Source organism: Acanthaster planci, linkage group LG07 (genome assembly GCF_054643075.1).
Source record: "Acanthaster planci isolate LZ-2023a linkage group LG07, COTS_SCS, whole genome shotgun sequence".
NCBI classification, from domain to species: Eukaryota; Metazoa; Echinodermata; class Asteroidea; order Valvatida; family Acanthasteridae; genus Acanthaster; species Acanthaster planci.
The window spans coordinates 6,564,730-6,583,809 of NC_141783.1; the positions used below are offsets into that span (position 1 = coordinate 6,564,730).

Here is a 19,080-nt window from a genome sequence, read left to right on the forward strand (position 1 = left end):
AGACTTTTCAACCCTGTGTGGATTATGTCTTTGCTGATGACCAGTCATAATTCACCAGCCACTGGCAGGCAACAAGTACAATTGTGACATTGAATGAGGGTTATGTCTACTGCCATGTCTGACTTCACCTTCTTTCGATGGACAAATACTGGTTGGGAACTCTGGTACTTCCCTCAGGTGGACAAACTTGTTGTGTTTCAACACATACTGTCGACAAACAATAAGTAAATAACGTCAAAGGTTATTCACATCTGAACGACTCTTCTTGCCTCCAAACAAACAACTGTCCCCCCCACAAAACAAAACAAAAACCCAAGGTCTGTCAATATTACCCTTTTGTTCTGGAACGAGTGTGGTAATGCACAAGCCCCTCACAAGAACAGTTGCCATGCCAAGGCAAGGTGATGATTTTTAATTCCACTTATACATGTATGTACTGGCACTACATGCCACCCAGGGTAGTGAGCAAAAAAAAACGTATATAATGAGGTCTCATGAATTGTTGATACCCAATCATGAGTCTACATGAATGTGAGATCTAGAGAAAATGGGCTATCAGAGGAATGTGAAAAAAACAGTCACCTCTAGATGGCCGAAGGTCTGAACTACGGGGATGTACTCCATGTCATTGTCTCTAGCTAGCTGCTGGAGAACCTTGAGGTCAGCCAGGCTGAAGATAACACGTGAAATGAAAACAAAAATGCACAAAACAATTCTCTGAAATATGCAAGTGAAATGAGAAAATAAATCTCAAAATGAACATGATCAACAACCCCTCAACTTTTCCAAGTACATGCACATGTAGACCACATACAGTACATGTTTAATGTACCTGTATATGAATTACATACATGTGCCTTTACATGTAAACCAATGGTACACTGTGTATAAATGCACCGACAGGATGCTAAGATGTTTACACACAGGTGAACTACTGTAAGCATATTTTCCCTGATGGAAGAATCAAGCACTTTCTTTGACCATCCTTGCTCTATGCTTTGACTACTGCACATACATGTACAGTATACAAATGTATGCACTACAAGAACAATAATGCCTTTTCATTGCTAACTCTTTGTCCCCTTTGCATTTTTTTTTTGGTGTCTAAGGGGAAGATTTTTCATGGGGCAATATTTCTTTTCTGCCAGGTTCCAGCTGGCAAACTGCACTGTTGCAAACAGTGCAGCTTTAGCTAAATGCGCATCTCTGTAGCTGCTTGCTTTTTATACAGTGCTTAAACTTTTTTCTTGCCAACTGCCCAGGATTAAAGTCAAAGTTTGTAACTCTGTTGGTAAAATTCTGTACGTGCACATTCCATTTGGTCAAAGGCAGCGGCAACCTTTACATGTACGAGGGAAATACATTCATGGGAAGAATATTAGTATGCTTGTCAGGTGCCCGAAATGTTGAAGCATGTAAAGCGGTAGTCAGTATTTGCAAGGATACCACTTCACACTTGACAAATATGGGATTCGCGGAACAAGGGGATGAGTGGACAGACTAGAGGAGTACCCTCTATTTTGCAATTTCCAACTCAGGTAGTTTTGTATAGTGATTACATCCTTTCCTCACTGTACTCATCAGGTTATATGACTGAACACAGACAGAGCTGTTATTGCGTTTCAAGTAAGGGTTGGTAAACATTTGAGAAGGCTCTCATCAAACACACTCTCAGCAACAGAGAGTTGCTGATCGACAGTAGAATTTTTATGTCACAAAGATGCAAATTTAATATTCGTTCTGGTCTTTCCAAAATTATCTTTGTCAGACTTGAAAGTAATTACTCAGACATCAGAGGGCTCATGATATAGAAAACATTCATACATGTTTGCTTGCTTTGGTGGTACAGAATACCGAAGTGAATAAGTCACTAACACAATTATGTATGTACATGTACCAGTACATGTAAAAGACATCAGTGCAAGAATCAGCCTGTGAACCAACAGGTGCGCATACTCTAGTCATTTGCACTACACTTCCAAGTACAAAATGACGTGACACTTTAGATTCTAGATGCTGATGTCCAAACTACTCGACCACCAAGCCTGCAAGGGACAACTGACAGGTTTTTGAATCTGACAGTGTGGTGAACGCGTCAAGCAAACTTCACATTGCACAGAGTAGTAAAGTGTGGTGAGTAAAATCTGTCCCAAGCCAATGCAGCTCATCTCGCTGGTGTTTATCTCCAAGTCCTTCAGCATCCGACAACTGAGAATTCTGCTGCTGGCTGGAATGCCAGGCCATCGCAAGTTGCTTCCAACAGCTGATTTCAAACCTCAGACATTCCAATAAGGAGTTACATGTACGTGTACAAACCTCATGCACGAGGGCTACACTCCCCTTATACACAACATTACACAAGCTGTGCCGTAGTATAAACGTTAAAGTATCTGGCACAAGCGTGACTTGCTAAATGTATATAACAGCATTATTTTCCTTTCCAATTTACATAATGCATCGTTTTTTTTTCACTGACTGCAACCAATGTGCTGGATTTCAGATCTGCCTACTAAATCTGTACAAGCTACATTTTTTCTCTTCTGTGAGAGTTTAGACAGATGTGGCCCAGTGCACTTGGTAATATGGAGTGTAATATTCCACTAGCATTAATGAATACTGGTCTTCTCAATCACATCCCCAACTGAACAGTCTTACACTTGATACGACACAAAGTTCACTGGTTCAGTGCACACGGGCTGCTTTTGTCAGGTACAAGGACTTCTTGTTTTCTTTTTCACTATGCCTCAAATGATCATCTAAAGGTGACTCTTGTTATAAAGAACAAATTTTGAGGATCCCACTTTTGAATTCTTATGTTTTTCTCTTTTTTCACTCCTCTTATAATGAAGTCCTGTGTACCAAAGTAATCTGTCTGCTGCCTGCAACTTTGTTATAACGAGAATTGACTGTATGTGTACTTGTATAAATACTCTACCACCTAAATGCTCATCAACATTCCTCATCTTTTCATGCATTTCTCCATGCCACATCAGACCATGTCTTTGCCAATCCCCTAGGTAATGCTTCTTATTACTTTAACATTTCCTTTGTTGCATAAACATGTACATGTATGCATGTCAGAGGGTACTTAAGTCCGTCCCCGGGTCCGCAGAAGAGCATCGTTTCCATTCAGGCAATCCATGCAAGAAATGACATACAAAAACAAAGCACTCAAGCATCCTATGGTATACGTTTACTGTGTATGCAATTTCTCTGCGCACTCATGGGGGAAAGATCAAGGATCTGTAAAGTTTGATCTTCTTACTCCCCTGAGGGCAGTATCATCGTGTGCATAAATACATGCTTCTTCTTCTTTTGTGTGGCCTCCATCGAGTGTGCTTCACAAGCCATGTCCTCTGATCGTTTCCCTCAAAAACATACAAGTGAGGAAAAACACCCACATGACCCACGATGTGCACTCACATATTAAATATCTTGCAATAACATGTCTTGGTCGGTGAGAGATGAGGTTTGAGCACCTGCACCTCATCAGGGACCTTCTTCATCTGAGACTTGGACCCAAAACTTGATACAGAAAATGGTCTGTAAATCTTGTGAGGCATACTCATGTACCGAATCGTACGCATGGCAAGGCACAAAGGCTTTTAGTGCCTCTCCGTCCTTACCTGTATGCACTAGGTAGTGCCAGCTCAGTAAGATCCCCAGTGTAGGGGAACGTGTCTTCGTATTCGACCAGTAAACCGGTGGCTCCCCACTCCTTCAGTTTGACAATCAGCTAGACAAAAGAATGGAAAAAAAAGAAAAGAAAGATCTGAATTCATTCTACTTGTCTCTTCTGGCTTTGCACATCCCACTGATGCGCATGAAATGAACGAGCGCCCCCCCCAAAAAGGCTTTAACATTTCTTTGTTCTGGTCTTCATGTCAGTTTTGACTTCATAGTAAAACTCATTTGAGGGCCTGACATATTTCCATTATAGCAGAATTGTTGTAATCTTCAAGAACGATTGCACGATGGAAATGTCAGAACTCTGGCATTTACCACTTTATCTGCAAATGTGTATCGGGTACATAGCTGCAGGTACTATTACATTGCATAATGGTTTTCTTCTCCTGAACACTGGTAAAGACATCTCGTATCCTGAACAACTGAGCTCAGCACAACCAGGCGTAATTAAGATACCGCTAAACAGGGTATACAGCTCGTCCATTATCAATTTGATGGTGGCCCACACGATGCACAATTTGTGAGGGGACTGGGCTACACAAACCTTGTTGGATTATCAGCGCGATAGGGGTTTTGGCATACATGTACACACACATTAGAAGTTACAGACCTCTTCTGCAAACACCATTAATGTTAAAGATTTACGTGCAAGTCTTTATCAAGGTCCATAGCCTTCAATTCAGAGAAGTTATGAGTACTGGTAATTTACACAAGAAACTAAAGGTTGTCCTCGTCTCTGTAGAAGTGATGTACGATCAACTACATGTACCGTACTCAGCTATTTTATAACCATTTACTTGTACATGTACGCAATTTCTCAAATTCAAAACAGTTTTAACTTTCACTACCATTTCCACAGCCGTAAATGCATAATGACAGGCATGCCTATCTGGCTGAATATTGCAGCGCTCTAAGTGCCCTATTACCCCAGTGGCCACTTGGAAAAGAAATTAATAATCTTGGCCTAACTCGCACTTAATGAGAAAACTCACTGGGGAAATACATCAAAGGAATCTCTCTCCAACTTTCTGCCATGTAGATGTACTTGCCCCAAGTCAACCTACTCTAGTTATATTGGGAGGTAATTAAACTCTTTTCATGCATGGCACGTCCAACATTAAAACTGGAGCAGAAATGGACTATAGGCGGGAAATCTGTAGCCTACATACATACAGTAGACATGTACAGTATGTGCATGAAAATCAGTAGGGCAATAATGTTTCTCCTGCAGTCACGGCTGTATGCTTGCCCCAGTGAACAGACCTAATATTGTTTTCACACAAGGCCATCCTGAGGAGGCAAGAAATTCTCAAGTTCTCTTGACTGGGACCAATTTGGGGAGCTGTTAAAAAGGCAACTTGGACTTTGGAAAAAAACAAGGAAATTCTAAACTTTACTAGACTTCGTGGGGTGTTTTCCAATTTGAAATGGCATGAGTGTGGAGTGAAAAACGAGGAAATCAGCTGATCCGAGGAAAACTTGTATGCCTGGTTAAGACAGATAATATAATGTAGCTAAGCCATTTTTTTCTGAGCAAAATATCTGAAGAAAATTGGTCACCAGCTAGGTACATGTACAAATCATTTTTCCAGCCATTTACATGTAGATAACTTGTACATGTACGTGTGGTTTGATACGTAACTTAGATCTTGGCAATGCAAATTTCTATGCTTTTAACTGAGCTCCTGACATTAATGAAACGTCACATTCTTTTTAAACTGATTTTAAAAATGCCACAGGGAGCACATTAAGCACACTGCTGGATTGTGAAAAGAGAAAAAAACTCATGATGCTCAAGGCCTTGGGTACATATAGACCAGTAATAACAAATCAATTGGGGGTACTATGGTACATGTACGTGTACAATGTAACTGCAGTTACAAGTAAATTTTTTCAATGGGTTTCTTCATTTCAATGAGACTATCAGCATGAATCAGGATGTACGTAATTAAGGTCCAATTAATGTTTCTGCTAGCAGTAACAATAAAATAAAACAGAACAAACAAGGAAAAGAAGAGAAAAGAAAATGACAGAAACAGAGCTGTATTTTAAAATGGGCTTTATCTCTGAAAAAAATGTACACATGCTCCATACAAAATAATAAAAAAACAATGCAGGATGATGCATGCAATATTAGTCTACTGTACTCACATGTTTCAACGAAACTTACTTAAGCTACTGGTAGGTATTGCTGTGATTTACTTAGTTGGGATGATACCATAACAAGTAACAGGTTACGACATGTACATGTATTTTGCTTGGCTAGCTTGGCCTAGTTTAGCCTAACCTAATGTAACTGCCTCCAAAGCGCTGACTGAACCCATATCATCATGACTGGGTTTACTCCATGCTCTGTATGTTTTTGCTGCCAATGCTCTGTTTACTGCATGCAATGCAATGTTTACTCCATGCTCTGTATGGAGCGAACCCACATCATCATGACCGGGTTTACTCCATGCTCTGTATGGAGCGAAACCCACATCATCATGACTGGGTTTACTCCATGCTCTGTATGTTTTTGCTGCCAATGTGACAGACATCAGACCCCACATTCTGCAATTCATTCTCGCTGAGGTTGTATTTCTATCGTCTTCCCTCAAGTGAGCTACAAAATGGATGAACATTTTGGAGACGGCTACACTGGTACAGTATTTGTTTTAGTTTAGATTCTTAACGCTCACAGACAGCAGCGGTGCATTCAATAATTAATGGGCAAGGGAAAATCTCAGACAGTAGTCCTGGACAGTGGGACTCCTTATACTGTGCCACAACCCTCTGCATATGCAGTCACGAGTGTTTATATATCCGGCTGGAGTTAATGATCAGATCCTGTTTGAGGGCTAAGCCGGCTCTGCCTGTCAGTTTTTTTTTCTAAATCTCCTCCATTCCCTGGTGATGGGAACATCTCAAATTCATTTGATGCCGGTTTTATTAGATCACTGATCGACTGGTGGGACTTGCGTAACAAATTTTCTCTTTTTTTTGAGCGGGTTTGCAGCCACCGTTTGGTTACTACATTGAGTTTCATTGAACTGCCGCATCTTCAGTGGCCCTAGACACTGAAGTGCATGACTCACGCAGCAATCTTGTAATTTAAGTCGCTCCCCATTGTACCATCCCTTTTCATCAAATCCCAGCTGCATCAAAACCCAAATGAAAAGCAATAAGCCCTGATGGAAGGACGGATGCTATCAATAATGGCTAGAATTGCATGCGTTGGTTTTTGTAGTCATTTGCGGAAATGGAAGCTAGTTTTTATTATCATCAGGTACATGTACACGTGTTACTTCCTACGTAATTATCTTCTATGTACAGCACATTGATGTTCCAAAGTAAAGGTTTTCCAAAATTAAAGCAATGCTATTTCAGCCTATGTAAACGTACATGTACCGTGTTTCCATGTAGAGGCATGTGCATGTACATGGGTGATTATATAAATTAGAGGTCCAACTTAGGGACATTTTGGTGTTCTGTTACAGGTGAAACCATTCAAATTTTCTGGATGGAACTAATATTAGTACTGTTCACATTCTGTAGATCAAACAGGATTACATTGTTTATGACCTGTACAATATACAGTTCAATCTGCACAATGTTTGATAATGTTACAATTTTACATGAAGAAAAGTTGACTGGCTTCACGTGTAACAGGACACCCAAATGTCCCCAAGTTGGACCCCTAATTTATCGAATCGCCCATATTTATGTGCATGAAAATGTAATGTGTGAATAAGAGGAACAGGTAGCCAGAACAAAAGAATCTAAAACATGAACAATTACATGTACATGTATGTTGAAACCTTTTAAAAACTGCACCAGAAAATGGTTCAGATCAGCAGCTGATATCACAGAACTTTGTGGAATAGCTTAACTCCACAATGCCATGCCATCATGTACATGTATAACCTCCACAAGGCACGTTTCATCAAGGTATAATTAGTCTATAAACTGTGCAACAACTTATGGAGTACTGTAAACCAACACAATTATTTTGGGTGGTGTAACTACATACATGTCGTTGTGGTGAGAAAATCAGAAATAAACGATACTCTAAACGATCACGACCATTGTCAATTTAAAAATTCAGTGCAGTTTATGACTGTTTTGAAATGCAACGAAAACCTTCATCTTCTTTGAAGTTTGCTGCCCATTCCAACGAAGAAAAAGTGAGGGTGTAATCACAAGTTTGATGTACATGTAGATTGCAAAGTTGTATAAGAAACAGTCACTGCAAAATCTGTCACCAAAGACTGTCCTCTCTAAGTACATGTACATGTACACATGTAAGATCGTTAAAATGTTTGAAATACATGTACATGTACAGTGTACGTAAGATGTTGACACTGGTGCGTACATGTACACAGCTTGTAATGAAATTCCCAAAGTGCATTGCACAGCTTCAGCACAAAGTTGTTATATAAAGCTCAAAAGTGGAGCAGGGTTACAGTAAGTTATGAGAAATCACCTACCGGTACAGTGCGCACTGCCTCAGAAAAACCACGTTGACCCAGTTGCTGCCCAGGTTGATATTTGATTTGATTAGTCTTTCACTAATTTTGACAAACTTACATGTATGTGGGTGAAATAGCTGCATCAACTATCCAATAATTTATCCACCCATTCCACTAACATTACATGTACATTCCTGCCAGATCTTTTCTATCTTCCTGGCACCTTACAACTTTGGATTGAAAAATGTTCGGGGACCAACAGACACAACGCACCTGTTTTGCCTCACGTTTCAATAATTACATGTGCGTGATCTCTCATGATTAAATAGAACAATTCTGCTTGATATATGTCAGTTCAGCTACTACATGATGCATCAACATGTACATGCATTGGTACATGTTGCTCTTGCTGGGGGCAATGTACCAGTACCTGTATAGGAGCAGTCACCTGACTATCACAGACCAATGATTGCACCAAACCGTGCAGAAATCGCAATCACTAAGAGCACTCATTGGCCAGTGAAGCATGATGGAGTATTGATAAAATTTGACCGGGGGGGCTGGATGCAAAATGGCAAAAAATGAACTGTCCATGTGAAAACAACACCAAAGAAAACATCACTACGAATGACAAATTGACTAGTCTTTATACAACTACGTGCATACACGTACATGTTTAAATTTTGGAGATCGGCTCTGGCTAAGGCAGAGGAATGAACCTCTAGCATGGCTCTAAGGAAGGCACATTATGTTGGGGAAAACTGTCAATACACTGGAATTTTTCCGTATGTGTGAGATGTGTAAGGATACTCACCTTGCTGAGAAAATCCATTTTTAACGGGGCTCCCTTCAAGTCTAGATGCACCAGTCTGAAGTGAAACACACAGATGAAACACACAAGGTGAGAAATTTGAGGGGAGTTTTACGACACGAATATTTCAACTAGTAGGAAAACTTACAGTGCACCTGGCACAGTGAGAAGTATGCAGCAGATAAAAGCTTTTCACTGTACAGTTCTGGGTTCCCGTTTTCTAAAACTTACACTGTAATTTCAACCAGATTCAACATTTTCATTGATGGAGCACTTGCGTGTACATCAGTACCTACAGCACACGTAGTTTCTTTACTTTCCTTCTATCCTACAGGTACCTGGGTACTGTGCTTAAATACGTTTGCTTTGTTTTCAAAAATGAAGACAAGGCATGACAAAGAGCTTCCCCTCACCCTTCTAATAAAGAAATCTCCTTGACATAAATTGTTCTTACATGTACCTCTGGTATTGGCTTGGAAGTGGGACCTCCACCGGCTTGCTAAACAAGACAGAATCAGCAGCTGCCATTGTTGAATTTGGCAAAGGTGTCAACCTGCTGTCCATGTACAGTCTGTCCGAACTGTTCCCGGTGACTGTGATGAGATCGCACTGATTACCGATGATAGATTCACAGCAGTTTCTCCCAGAACACAACGGCCTCAAACGAATCCGGCAGGATCAGTGCGCGCCAGCCAGAGGCTTGCACTTGGATCAGATAGGCCAATCTGGTGATCTGTATTGCTGGTTTGTGGCAAACAAAAAAGAGTGGGCTGTGTTTTTTTTACCAAACTGCAATACAAGAGGAAGAGGAAAGGAAAAACTGTGATTTCTATCAGGCCCACACATGAGGTACCAGTATACACGAACAAGATGCTAAGCGTATGATAAAGCACATTAGAGTATTGGATGTCACTCTACAAACATGTATACGCAAGCTTGGATGACCACTTAAAAGATCAATATCACTGCATAGGGTGTATCAAATTCAAACAAATCTTTGTATTAGAACCCTGGCACTTTGTAGTCAGAATCAGTTCAACAAGAAAGTATCAATCATTTCAAATGCGAAAGTGTATTTCGTCTCAAGATTCATTTTACACGGATAATCAGTATAAAAACTATTTCACAAGTGTGATTTTTCCCCCAAATTGTTCTGCAATTGTATTTCATCCATACATACATGTACATGATGCATCATCTGCACGAACATGTTCATTTACAATGTACATGTACACAGTGTACATTTAGCAGCAAAGGGATGGAAAGTCTGATTTGGTACGGTACTGTACATGTACCTGCATTATCTCTCAAATGTATGTACATTTCTGTTGAACAGTAGCACTTGTCATAAATATAGCGCCTTAATACATGGTAGATCTCTGTCATTTGATCAATGGATTGCTGATCTGGTGTCTTTGAATTTCACTGCACTTCCATTCCACTGGCAAATTTGTGGTCACAAGCAATTTCTGCACTGGCAGGGGAGGGAAGGATTTACTCAGCAAGTCCAACTGGGGATTTATTCAGGTAAATCAAACAATGAATGTTTCACACTTGTGGATTGAGGAATGGACAGCTCTTTCATCCACTGACATAGGGAATGTTCCGTTCCACTCAGCGAACCCCTCAGGAGACTAATGCTGCACTCATGAATATTCATGAATTTCTATGCAGTAAAATTTCAGTTTTACATGTAGTTTCAGTTATCACACGTCTTCATGAACAATTGGTCAAGGTATAGAGTATTCTGTCTAACTTGGAAGTCACTTTGTCCTGAAAAAGTCAAGGCAAAAGTCAATTTTTCAAAGCAAGTTCTAAATCCCAGGCCATTTTTTGGAGCCTTTGTGATGTTCGAACTCATACTTGTGTACTTTTTCTAACATCCTTGACTGATGATGAAACAGGGATGATTTGCAAAATGGGTCCGACTTGTCAACCTCATTTTACCATGGAAACATGCAGATACTTCCCGGACAGGTTTGCTGTTTGCACACAAGTCAAGTACTAGTACACACAGGAAGAAAGACAGGATTTTTTGCACAAATGTGGTGTTTAACCAAAGTTGACAATGTCAACAAGTCAAACTGTTCTAAGTTATTTTTTCCAAGTTGAGTCACAAGTCACTTTTTCCAAGTCAAGACTAAAGTCAAAAAGCCAGCGGTCCAAGTTTGATTTAAGTGCAAGTCAGCAAATCAAGTCACGAAAACAATGAGGCAAAGATAATCTTAACACATGTACACTGTTCACAAACATGTACGTGCTTTCCTGCAAAATCCTTTTCAGGAATCTCCTGAAAGTGCCTCATTAACGCTTTAAATTTCAGATAAATCTGGTCTAAAGGGATGCATTGCACTGTGCTTGTGTTGTCCTGGGCCTGTGCTACTGGTACATATACAGAACATGTACATGTACTCCACAGCAAGACACAGTGTGCGCTTCATTTTTGTCCATGGCTGATGCAGTGTTTGAAACACTGGCTGAAATTAATCAGACCTGAGATGCCTCGAGAAGCTGGCCCAGCTACAGCTACATGTATCAACTATCCTCGTGAAAACAGCACAAGCAGACTTATCCTGCCCATGTCCAATACATACATGTATTGTATTTGTACATATACATGTACATATACATGTACATGTACACGTACATGTACATCGGTAACACACATTCTCACCTCTCCATCCATCCCAGAAAATAATCTTGAGATCCTGCTCAGCACCAAACAGCACACACTTGTACATATAAAGCACCATCTATTGGTTTATTTTTAATATCCAATCTGTTTCAACTCATAGATGAAGGAAGATCAAGTGGAACACTGTGTACAGAACAGGATGAATGATTGACAGTGCAGGCCATTCTGGCTTGCTTATTGTTTTTTTAGCCCTGTATTATGATTGTGCTTTCTGCTTGAAAAGATCAAACTCATAATGAAGAAACTGTATCAATGTAATTTGAAGCACCATCTTTTAACCTAAAAATCATTAAATGGCATGTACAGTACTAGTACTTCACTGCATGAATGCAGGCTTTGGTACATGTAAATATCGCATACATGTACATGTACCCTGTACTTGAATGCAAGCTTGAGTGATTGCAACATACATGTACGTACATGTACCCTGTACTTGAATGCAAGCTTGAGTGATTGCAACATACATGTACCCTGTACTTGAATGCAAGCTTGAGTGATTGCAACATACATGTACGTACATGTACCCTGTACTTGAATGCAAGCTTGAGTGATTGCAACATACATGTACGTACATGTACATGTATGAATCAATCCTCCTTTCGTGCAGAATCAATACACTATATGACCTCCAAAAAACAAATTATACATAGAAGACCCTGCAATATTAAAGCAAGTACAGCTAGTTATTGGAATCCCAGCAGTCTCCTGATGATGGACAGAGCATACTTTTCCAAACATTGAGTACCCTCCGGTTCTTTTCAGAACCACACTTACAAAAGAGATGTGTTTGCCGTGGTGCTGTAGCAAATCTTGTACTTACATTGCTACCAGCACTGTCACAAGGAAAAGCTTCAAAGCTCATAGTCAACCGCTACTATCATGGATACCAATTCAACACAATAATCACGTGCGAGACACCTGTGGCCACAGATCAATTCTGACCCGTCCTCCCTCAATAAAAGCTGAGGATAAGAGCACCAACCAGGCAACTGACAAGCCAGAGTATTATTTTGTATTGTAGCTCCATGGTGCATGTACAATGTATTAGGCAAAGCTCCTGCATACATGTACATGTACATTGCACTTTACCATCCTTCACATTTGACAGAGACCTTTGAATAAATTGGTACATCTCTTCTCAGTTGCCCCAGAAAATGCCTGACAGTCAGGGATCGTCAAGAGATTATCAACTGCTCAGTGTACATGTACCAGAACATCACTGTAGTGTAGAAGTACAGTACCTATGGCTTTTTGAATAGCTGGCCATGCCAACTTGGCCATGAAGCTGTTGAGGAATTCTCGAAATGATGGCAATTCGTTGACTAATGATGCCACATTGTGTAACGCTTAAAGGTCAGCTGGTGCAGAACGCTGGGTGGATTTATTTGGATGGGCATGTCTTGGGCAGGAAGGGATAATGAAGATTAGATGCAGGTGCATGGTTTCAAAAGCCCATTTAAACGTGGGGCACTTCGCTTCATGAATTTTGATAACTTGCACGCCTCAGGCTCTTTTTGCCAATATTGCTGTCTCGCTCATCACAAAAAATTAACTGCATGTTTTTCAACCTTCATTATTTTTCTTCCTTATTTCAATGTCGGATTGCATGTTCTCCCTGAAAGGTGGATCATTAAGTGAAGAGTTTGGATACACATGGAGCATTGTGTATCAACTCTCCGTTGCCACTAAGTTAATTGCGAGGCATGCAGTGCTGTTAGGATTGGTGTCCACCACTTAACAAGAATGATAATGCAAAGGCTGGTGACCATGCACTGTACATGCACACACATGTACCCGTACACGATCACTTTATTTGTGGTCTTAGTTTTAAAAAGTGACAAATATCATTTACATGTATACTGTGCCCTGTTGTTTGAGAGGTTCCCTCCCAGAATGACGTGTACATGTACCTGTATGCAGACAGCCAATAGACAGCATCAATTTTTAACACCAAGCCAAGGGCATTTCTGGATTCTGTCATTTGTCCAACACACGCATGCTAATCAATCAACACAATGGCAACATGCAGATTATACATGTATGCAGTATACATTATGTACATGTAGAGCATTCCACACAGAGAACAGTCTGCTGCTGATACAATATATTTCCCATCTTTTTAAAATCAGCATCTGCCTCCAGTTTTGGCTGTAAATTTTTTTTTATTTTGGTTTTATAGATACAGGTAAATACATACATGTACATGTATGCAACCTCCTGCACTGTAGTTGTGGGGACATACACGTACATGTACACTCAACATTTCACCTGCATGTATTTTGTGGGGACCGAAAACATTGTGGGGACTCAGAAATGTCCCCACGATAACTCGGCACACACATCTCATTAGGAAACCACTAATCAAGAGCACTTGGCAAATTGGTCATTTTTACTGTAGCCTAGGTACTTGCACCACATTCAAGTCTAGACTTTTTTTAACATTAAAGGTTCACATTGAATTAAAGATGCTCTCCACTAAAAACAATCTTTCACCCAGGATGTCAGAAGGCTCATACTGTATGTAGACGAGTTGGGATAAAGTGGTATAATTAATCACTTCAAGTCACTCAGTCAGGTTTCACTTATGCCACTGAAAGGTCTTCCTTTTCTGCAATACTGACAAACAGATTAATTAAAATCCTGAATGACTTTCCCTCTCTCTGTGTTTTATTTTTTAACCTTCTCACACCACGAAACAAAACGGAGGATTCTGTCAGGTACAAAAACAGTACAAGTTGGGTTGCAAGCCAGGATTATCACTGAATTCTCTTTTTCTTGCTTTGAGTTTGCTTTGTAAATTATACTCTCTCAGCCATGCCAGGGCTACAGAAGAAAAGAGATCCCTTGAATTAGTGGTCTCAATTTCCAGTAAAAACTTCATAAATTCTATGGAAGTACATTTAGGCATACATGTATCTTATAATTACTTGTTACAAATAGTAAAAACCAAGAAAATCTGAAGTACAGACTTGTACAATACCAACATGATATATTGCACATAACAAAGAGTGAACTTTCACTTTCTAATTCGCAAGCACTGGAATAAAAAAACACACGTTTTTTGTGTACATGTACAATGTATGTGCCACAATCCACAGGTTTCTGACCCCTCTCGGTGAAAGTGTGTCTGTGTTAGGTCTGCACCGGCACACACCGCTGTGTACCAGTACATGTACTGTAGATCCAACACAAGTGTAAATGCGACACACAGTAAACTCCATTGCAGGACGGATTCAGTGTACATGCAGCATTTGAACCTTGTTTACGTGTATAGGGTATACACTGTACATTACATGTACAGTACCTCGTCCTATTTACAATCAACTTCACAAGACCAGGGGGCCAGTGCCTCCCCAAGTGCCCTACGTTTCACAGGTCCTCTTATTGGGTCCCTGGGGCTCAAGGGATCAGTATTTCAATGGCTAATCATGCCTTGATGGTCTCATAACTAACCCTCCACTTTAAAAATGGTTGCTCCACCACTGGTGGAGCCATTTCCAGCTAGTACACATGTAGCTGCCCCACTCACCTACTGTAAACACTCATGAGGCTGAAGTCAATGAAGGTGTAGTAAACATTCATTTTGGCCCATTGCTATTGGAGGAGGCAGGAGGGGCTGGCCCGGCATGGTGAGCAGTGACTCCATACTGAGCTGCTGGGCTCTCCCACTGGCATGGAGTGACAGTCTGTATGCTGTGCGATGCTATACGATCTTTGGTGAAAAGTTACAATTTTGCAACAAACCGGATCTGGATCAATACTCTGAAAAGCTCTAAATGAGCATCACTCAGAACGGAACTGGGTAGTTGTTCATTTCAGCTGTAGATGGTTTTGCCGTGCTGTTTTGAAGCTATATATCTTCTCCAGATAAGTCATGTGTTTTGGCAGCTTACATGTATTTCAATCTCTTGCCATCTTAGGAAAGAATGAATGAGGATGGGATTGTGATACAGACTGTGGGATGACAAGTTGATTTGTCTTGCAGCTTCAACAACAACAGTTTGTTCACACTTTGTGAGAAAATCTGATACCCATATCTGATACCTGATTCCATCTGGTCAAGGGGCTTTATTGACACTGAGCTCTTTTACAAGCTTTGTAATACCATGCAAGTTAATTGTGAGATTTCGCACTTCTGGGAATGGACTTATAGGGTTGTCATGAGAGTCAGTATTGATTCAGTGTTGTTACCAACTTTATTTGCAAGAACGACCAAGAAGGTTGTGATAGAATTGTAAGCTAACTGTTGACTGAATTGGAGAATTGAAAAGCAGACTAATACTGGATACTGAATACTGGATACTAAATTCACTAAAAAGAAATAAATGCAAATAACTCAAGTAATTGTGCAGAAAACGCTACAGGAGCCCACTTCCAGTGAGTTTGCAAAGCTAACGAATGAATGTGACAATGTGTTTTTGCCAGTGGACATGGCGACCAGAACGGGAAATGCGAGTATTGTCAGGAGAGTGATGTGGTTGGTTCACTGGAAGAGAATCCTGAGAAGTTGGAATAGTTTAAATTATGGGTGTGTCGAAGTGAGCACTTTTAAGTCTATCTATGTTGATAGTGTCTTTGCGATGGTTAACATCAATTACAAAGTGCTTCTTGGAATGACTTAGAACTTTGTACGGTCCATAATATGGGGGTTGTAAGGGCTTACGAACAGAATCGCGTCTAACAAAAACGTGGCTACATGATTGTAAATCATCTGGAACGTTTATGCTAGTCCATTGTTGTGTTTGAGGTGTTGGTGGTTGTACATTAGTTCTTGCATAGTTCGTTTGAGGCGGTGAACGTAATTGGCAGGATCCAACTCAGCAGTGTTTGTTGAATTATCGAAGAAATCTCCAGGCAAGTGAAGAGTTGTACCATAGACCAGTTCAGCAGCAAAGTGAGGAAAATCAGATTTAACTGTTGTGCGGATCCCAAGAAGAGCAAGTGGTAATGTTTCTGTCCAGTTGTTGGGATTTGACTGGGCTTTCAGGGAAGTCTCAAGCTGACGATGGAATCGCTCAACTAGTCCATTGGCAATTGGGTGGTATGCCGTGGTACGAATGCGTTTAGTTCCAAGCATTCTGGTGAGAGCGGAGAACAGAGCGGATTCGAACTGTGTACCACGGTCGGTTGTGATGGTGGATGGAACACCAAATGCAGCAACCCAGCTGGATATGAATGCGCGGGCTACTGTTTCGGCTACGTGTGATGTCAGGTAGCGGGATGGCTTCTGGTCATCGGGTGAAACGATCAATGCAAGCGAGGATGTAAGTGCATCCATGAGAGGGTGGCAATGGGCCAACTATGTCAATGTGTACATGATCAAATCGTGCATTTGGGCCTGTGAACTGTGATAGTGGTGCAGAGGTATGACGGTGAATCTTTGTGCGTTGACACTGAATACACAATTTTGTCCAATTGCACACATCACAGTTGATGCTGGGCCATACAAAATGGTCTGTGATGAGTCGTTGGGTGGCACGAATGCCAGGGTGTGACAAGGAGTGAAATGAGTCAAATATGGCACGTCGTAAATCTTTGGGAACGAATGGTTGTGGATTTCCCGTTGACATGTCGCATGTCACAGTCTGGTCACATGATGGCAGAGGAACATCTTTGAGAGAGAGTGAGGTTGCGGAGTGGCGAAGCTGTTGTAGTTCGTCACACTGTCGTTGCAACTGTGCCATCTGGCTGAAGTCGATAGGTGTGCTGGACCGCTCTGGGTGGAAGGAGTTGAGTTGCACACGCGACAGGGCATCAGCGGCGGGGTTTTCACCACTTTTAACATATCTTATGTCACAAGTGAATTGTGAAACAAAATCAAGGTGGCAAATCTCGTGTGGCGAGTGTTTGTCAGTTGATGCAGCGAGGGCATATGTGAGCGGTTTGTGGTCTGTATACACATGGAATTCTCGGCCCTCAAGAAAATGGCGGAAGTGGCGAATGGCAAGGTACACGGCTAACAGTTCTCGTCCAAAGGTGCGGTAGCGTGTTTCAGCTGGCTGAAGCTTTTTGGAGAAGAACGAGATAGGCTACCATGAATCATCGACCCACTGTTGGAGAACAGCTCCCACTGCCACATCTGAAGCATCCGTCATGATGCTCAATGGAGCGCCTGGCTTTGGATGTTTATGAGAGTAGCGTTGGCGAGGGCGGCTTTGATCTGATCAAAAGAGGCCATAGCAGCAGCATTCCATGTGACTGGGGCTGACTTTTTGCCTGAATTGGTCAGCAGTGCCATGAGAGGATGAAGGACTTGAGAACACTGTGGTATGAAGCGGCGATAGAAATTGACTAGTCCAAGAAATTCTCTCAGCTTGGTCAGTGTAGCAGGTTGAGAAAGGTTCAAGATAACACTGACCTTCTCGTCGAGTAGGCGCATCCCTTGGCTGTCAACTTGATGACCGAGAAACTTGAGAGAGTTCACTCCAAATTGACATTTGGCAGGATTGATGACAACTCCGTACTGGTTGAGGCGATCAAACAATAGGCAAAGAGAGTGTTTGTGTTGGTCTGTGTCGGAGCTGGCAACCAGCAGGTCGTCAATGTATGCGTAGCAGAAATCCAGTCCACGAGTAACTTCATCAATGAAGCGCTGAAATGTTTGGGCGGCGTTGCGAAGGCCAAATGGCATACGGACAAATTCAAAGAGTCCAAAGGGAGTAGTGATGGCAGTTTTCGGGACTGAGTCTGGTGCTACAGGGATTTGATGGTAAGCACGGACAAGGTCAATCTTGGAAAAAACTGTTTTCCCATGGAGTGATACCGTGAAGTCCTGGATGTGCGGAATGGGATAGCGATAAGGCACGGTTGAATGGTTGAGCGCACGGTAGTCTCCACATGGTCGCAAGTCACCAGGTTGTTTCTTGGGAACCATGTGAAGAGGTGACGACCAGTTACTGTCTGAGGGGCGGATGATGCCCAAGTCCATCATATGTTGGAACTCGTCTTTTGCCACTTTAAGACGGTCCGGGGTGAGACGGTGTGGACGTGCGGCAACTGGTGGACCTGTCGTGACGATGTGACGGGTGACATTGTGTTTCACTGGTGTGTCACGGTAGTTTGGTCTTGTGATTGCAGGAAAGTCCTTCAGGATGGCTGCGAAACATGATGGCGATGAGAGGACAGGACTCAGCGCAGGTGCGGTCGTAGTGGTGCCTGTGACGGTGAGGGTTGTAGTTGCATCGATCAATCGGTGATTGCAAAGATCAACAAGGAGATTGAAATGTCTCAGGAAATCACGCCTATGATTGCGTGTTGGATATTAGCAACAACAAAAACCCAGCGACATGGTCGCCGGAGTCCAATGTTAGGGGTCAAAGTTCTTTCACTGTAAGTAGAAATTTTGGTTGAATGTGCTGCTTGCAAATCTTGATCGGGATTGGGATGAGGAGAATCGTGAGGGGAACGAGGAATTACACTGACCTGTTCCCCTATGT

General features: G+C 41.6%; 1 protein-coding gene across 3 annotated transcripts in view; it reads right to left on the reverse strand.

The window, feature by feature from the left end:
* LOC110978542 (hexosaminidase D-like) overlaps positions 1-19,080 on the reverse strand; it is a 38,845-nt gene that overhangs the window by 14,840 nt on the left and 4,925 nt on the right. Inside the window, exons 1-6 of one of the 3 annotated variants that reach the window (XM_087138590.1) lie at positions 12,465-12,610; positions 9,410-9,690; positions 8,953-9,007; positions 3,627-3,736; positions 583-670; positions 129-207 (exon numbers count right to left, since the gene is read on the reverse strand). In XM_087138590.1, the coding sequence (XP_086994716.1) occupies positions 129-207; positions 583-670; positions 3,627-3,736; positions 8,953-9,007; positions 9,410-9,513 (436 nt within the window). In that variant the 5' untranslated portion in view covers positions 9,514-9,690; positions 12,465-12,610. Of the gene's footprint in view, positions 1-128; positions 208-582; positions 671-3,626; positions 3,737-8,952; positions 9,008-9,409; positions 9,739-12,464; positions 12,611-19,080 lie in introns of those variants that run through there. The other 2 variants (XM_022233617.2, XM_022233618.2) reach the window with 2 other exon arrangements.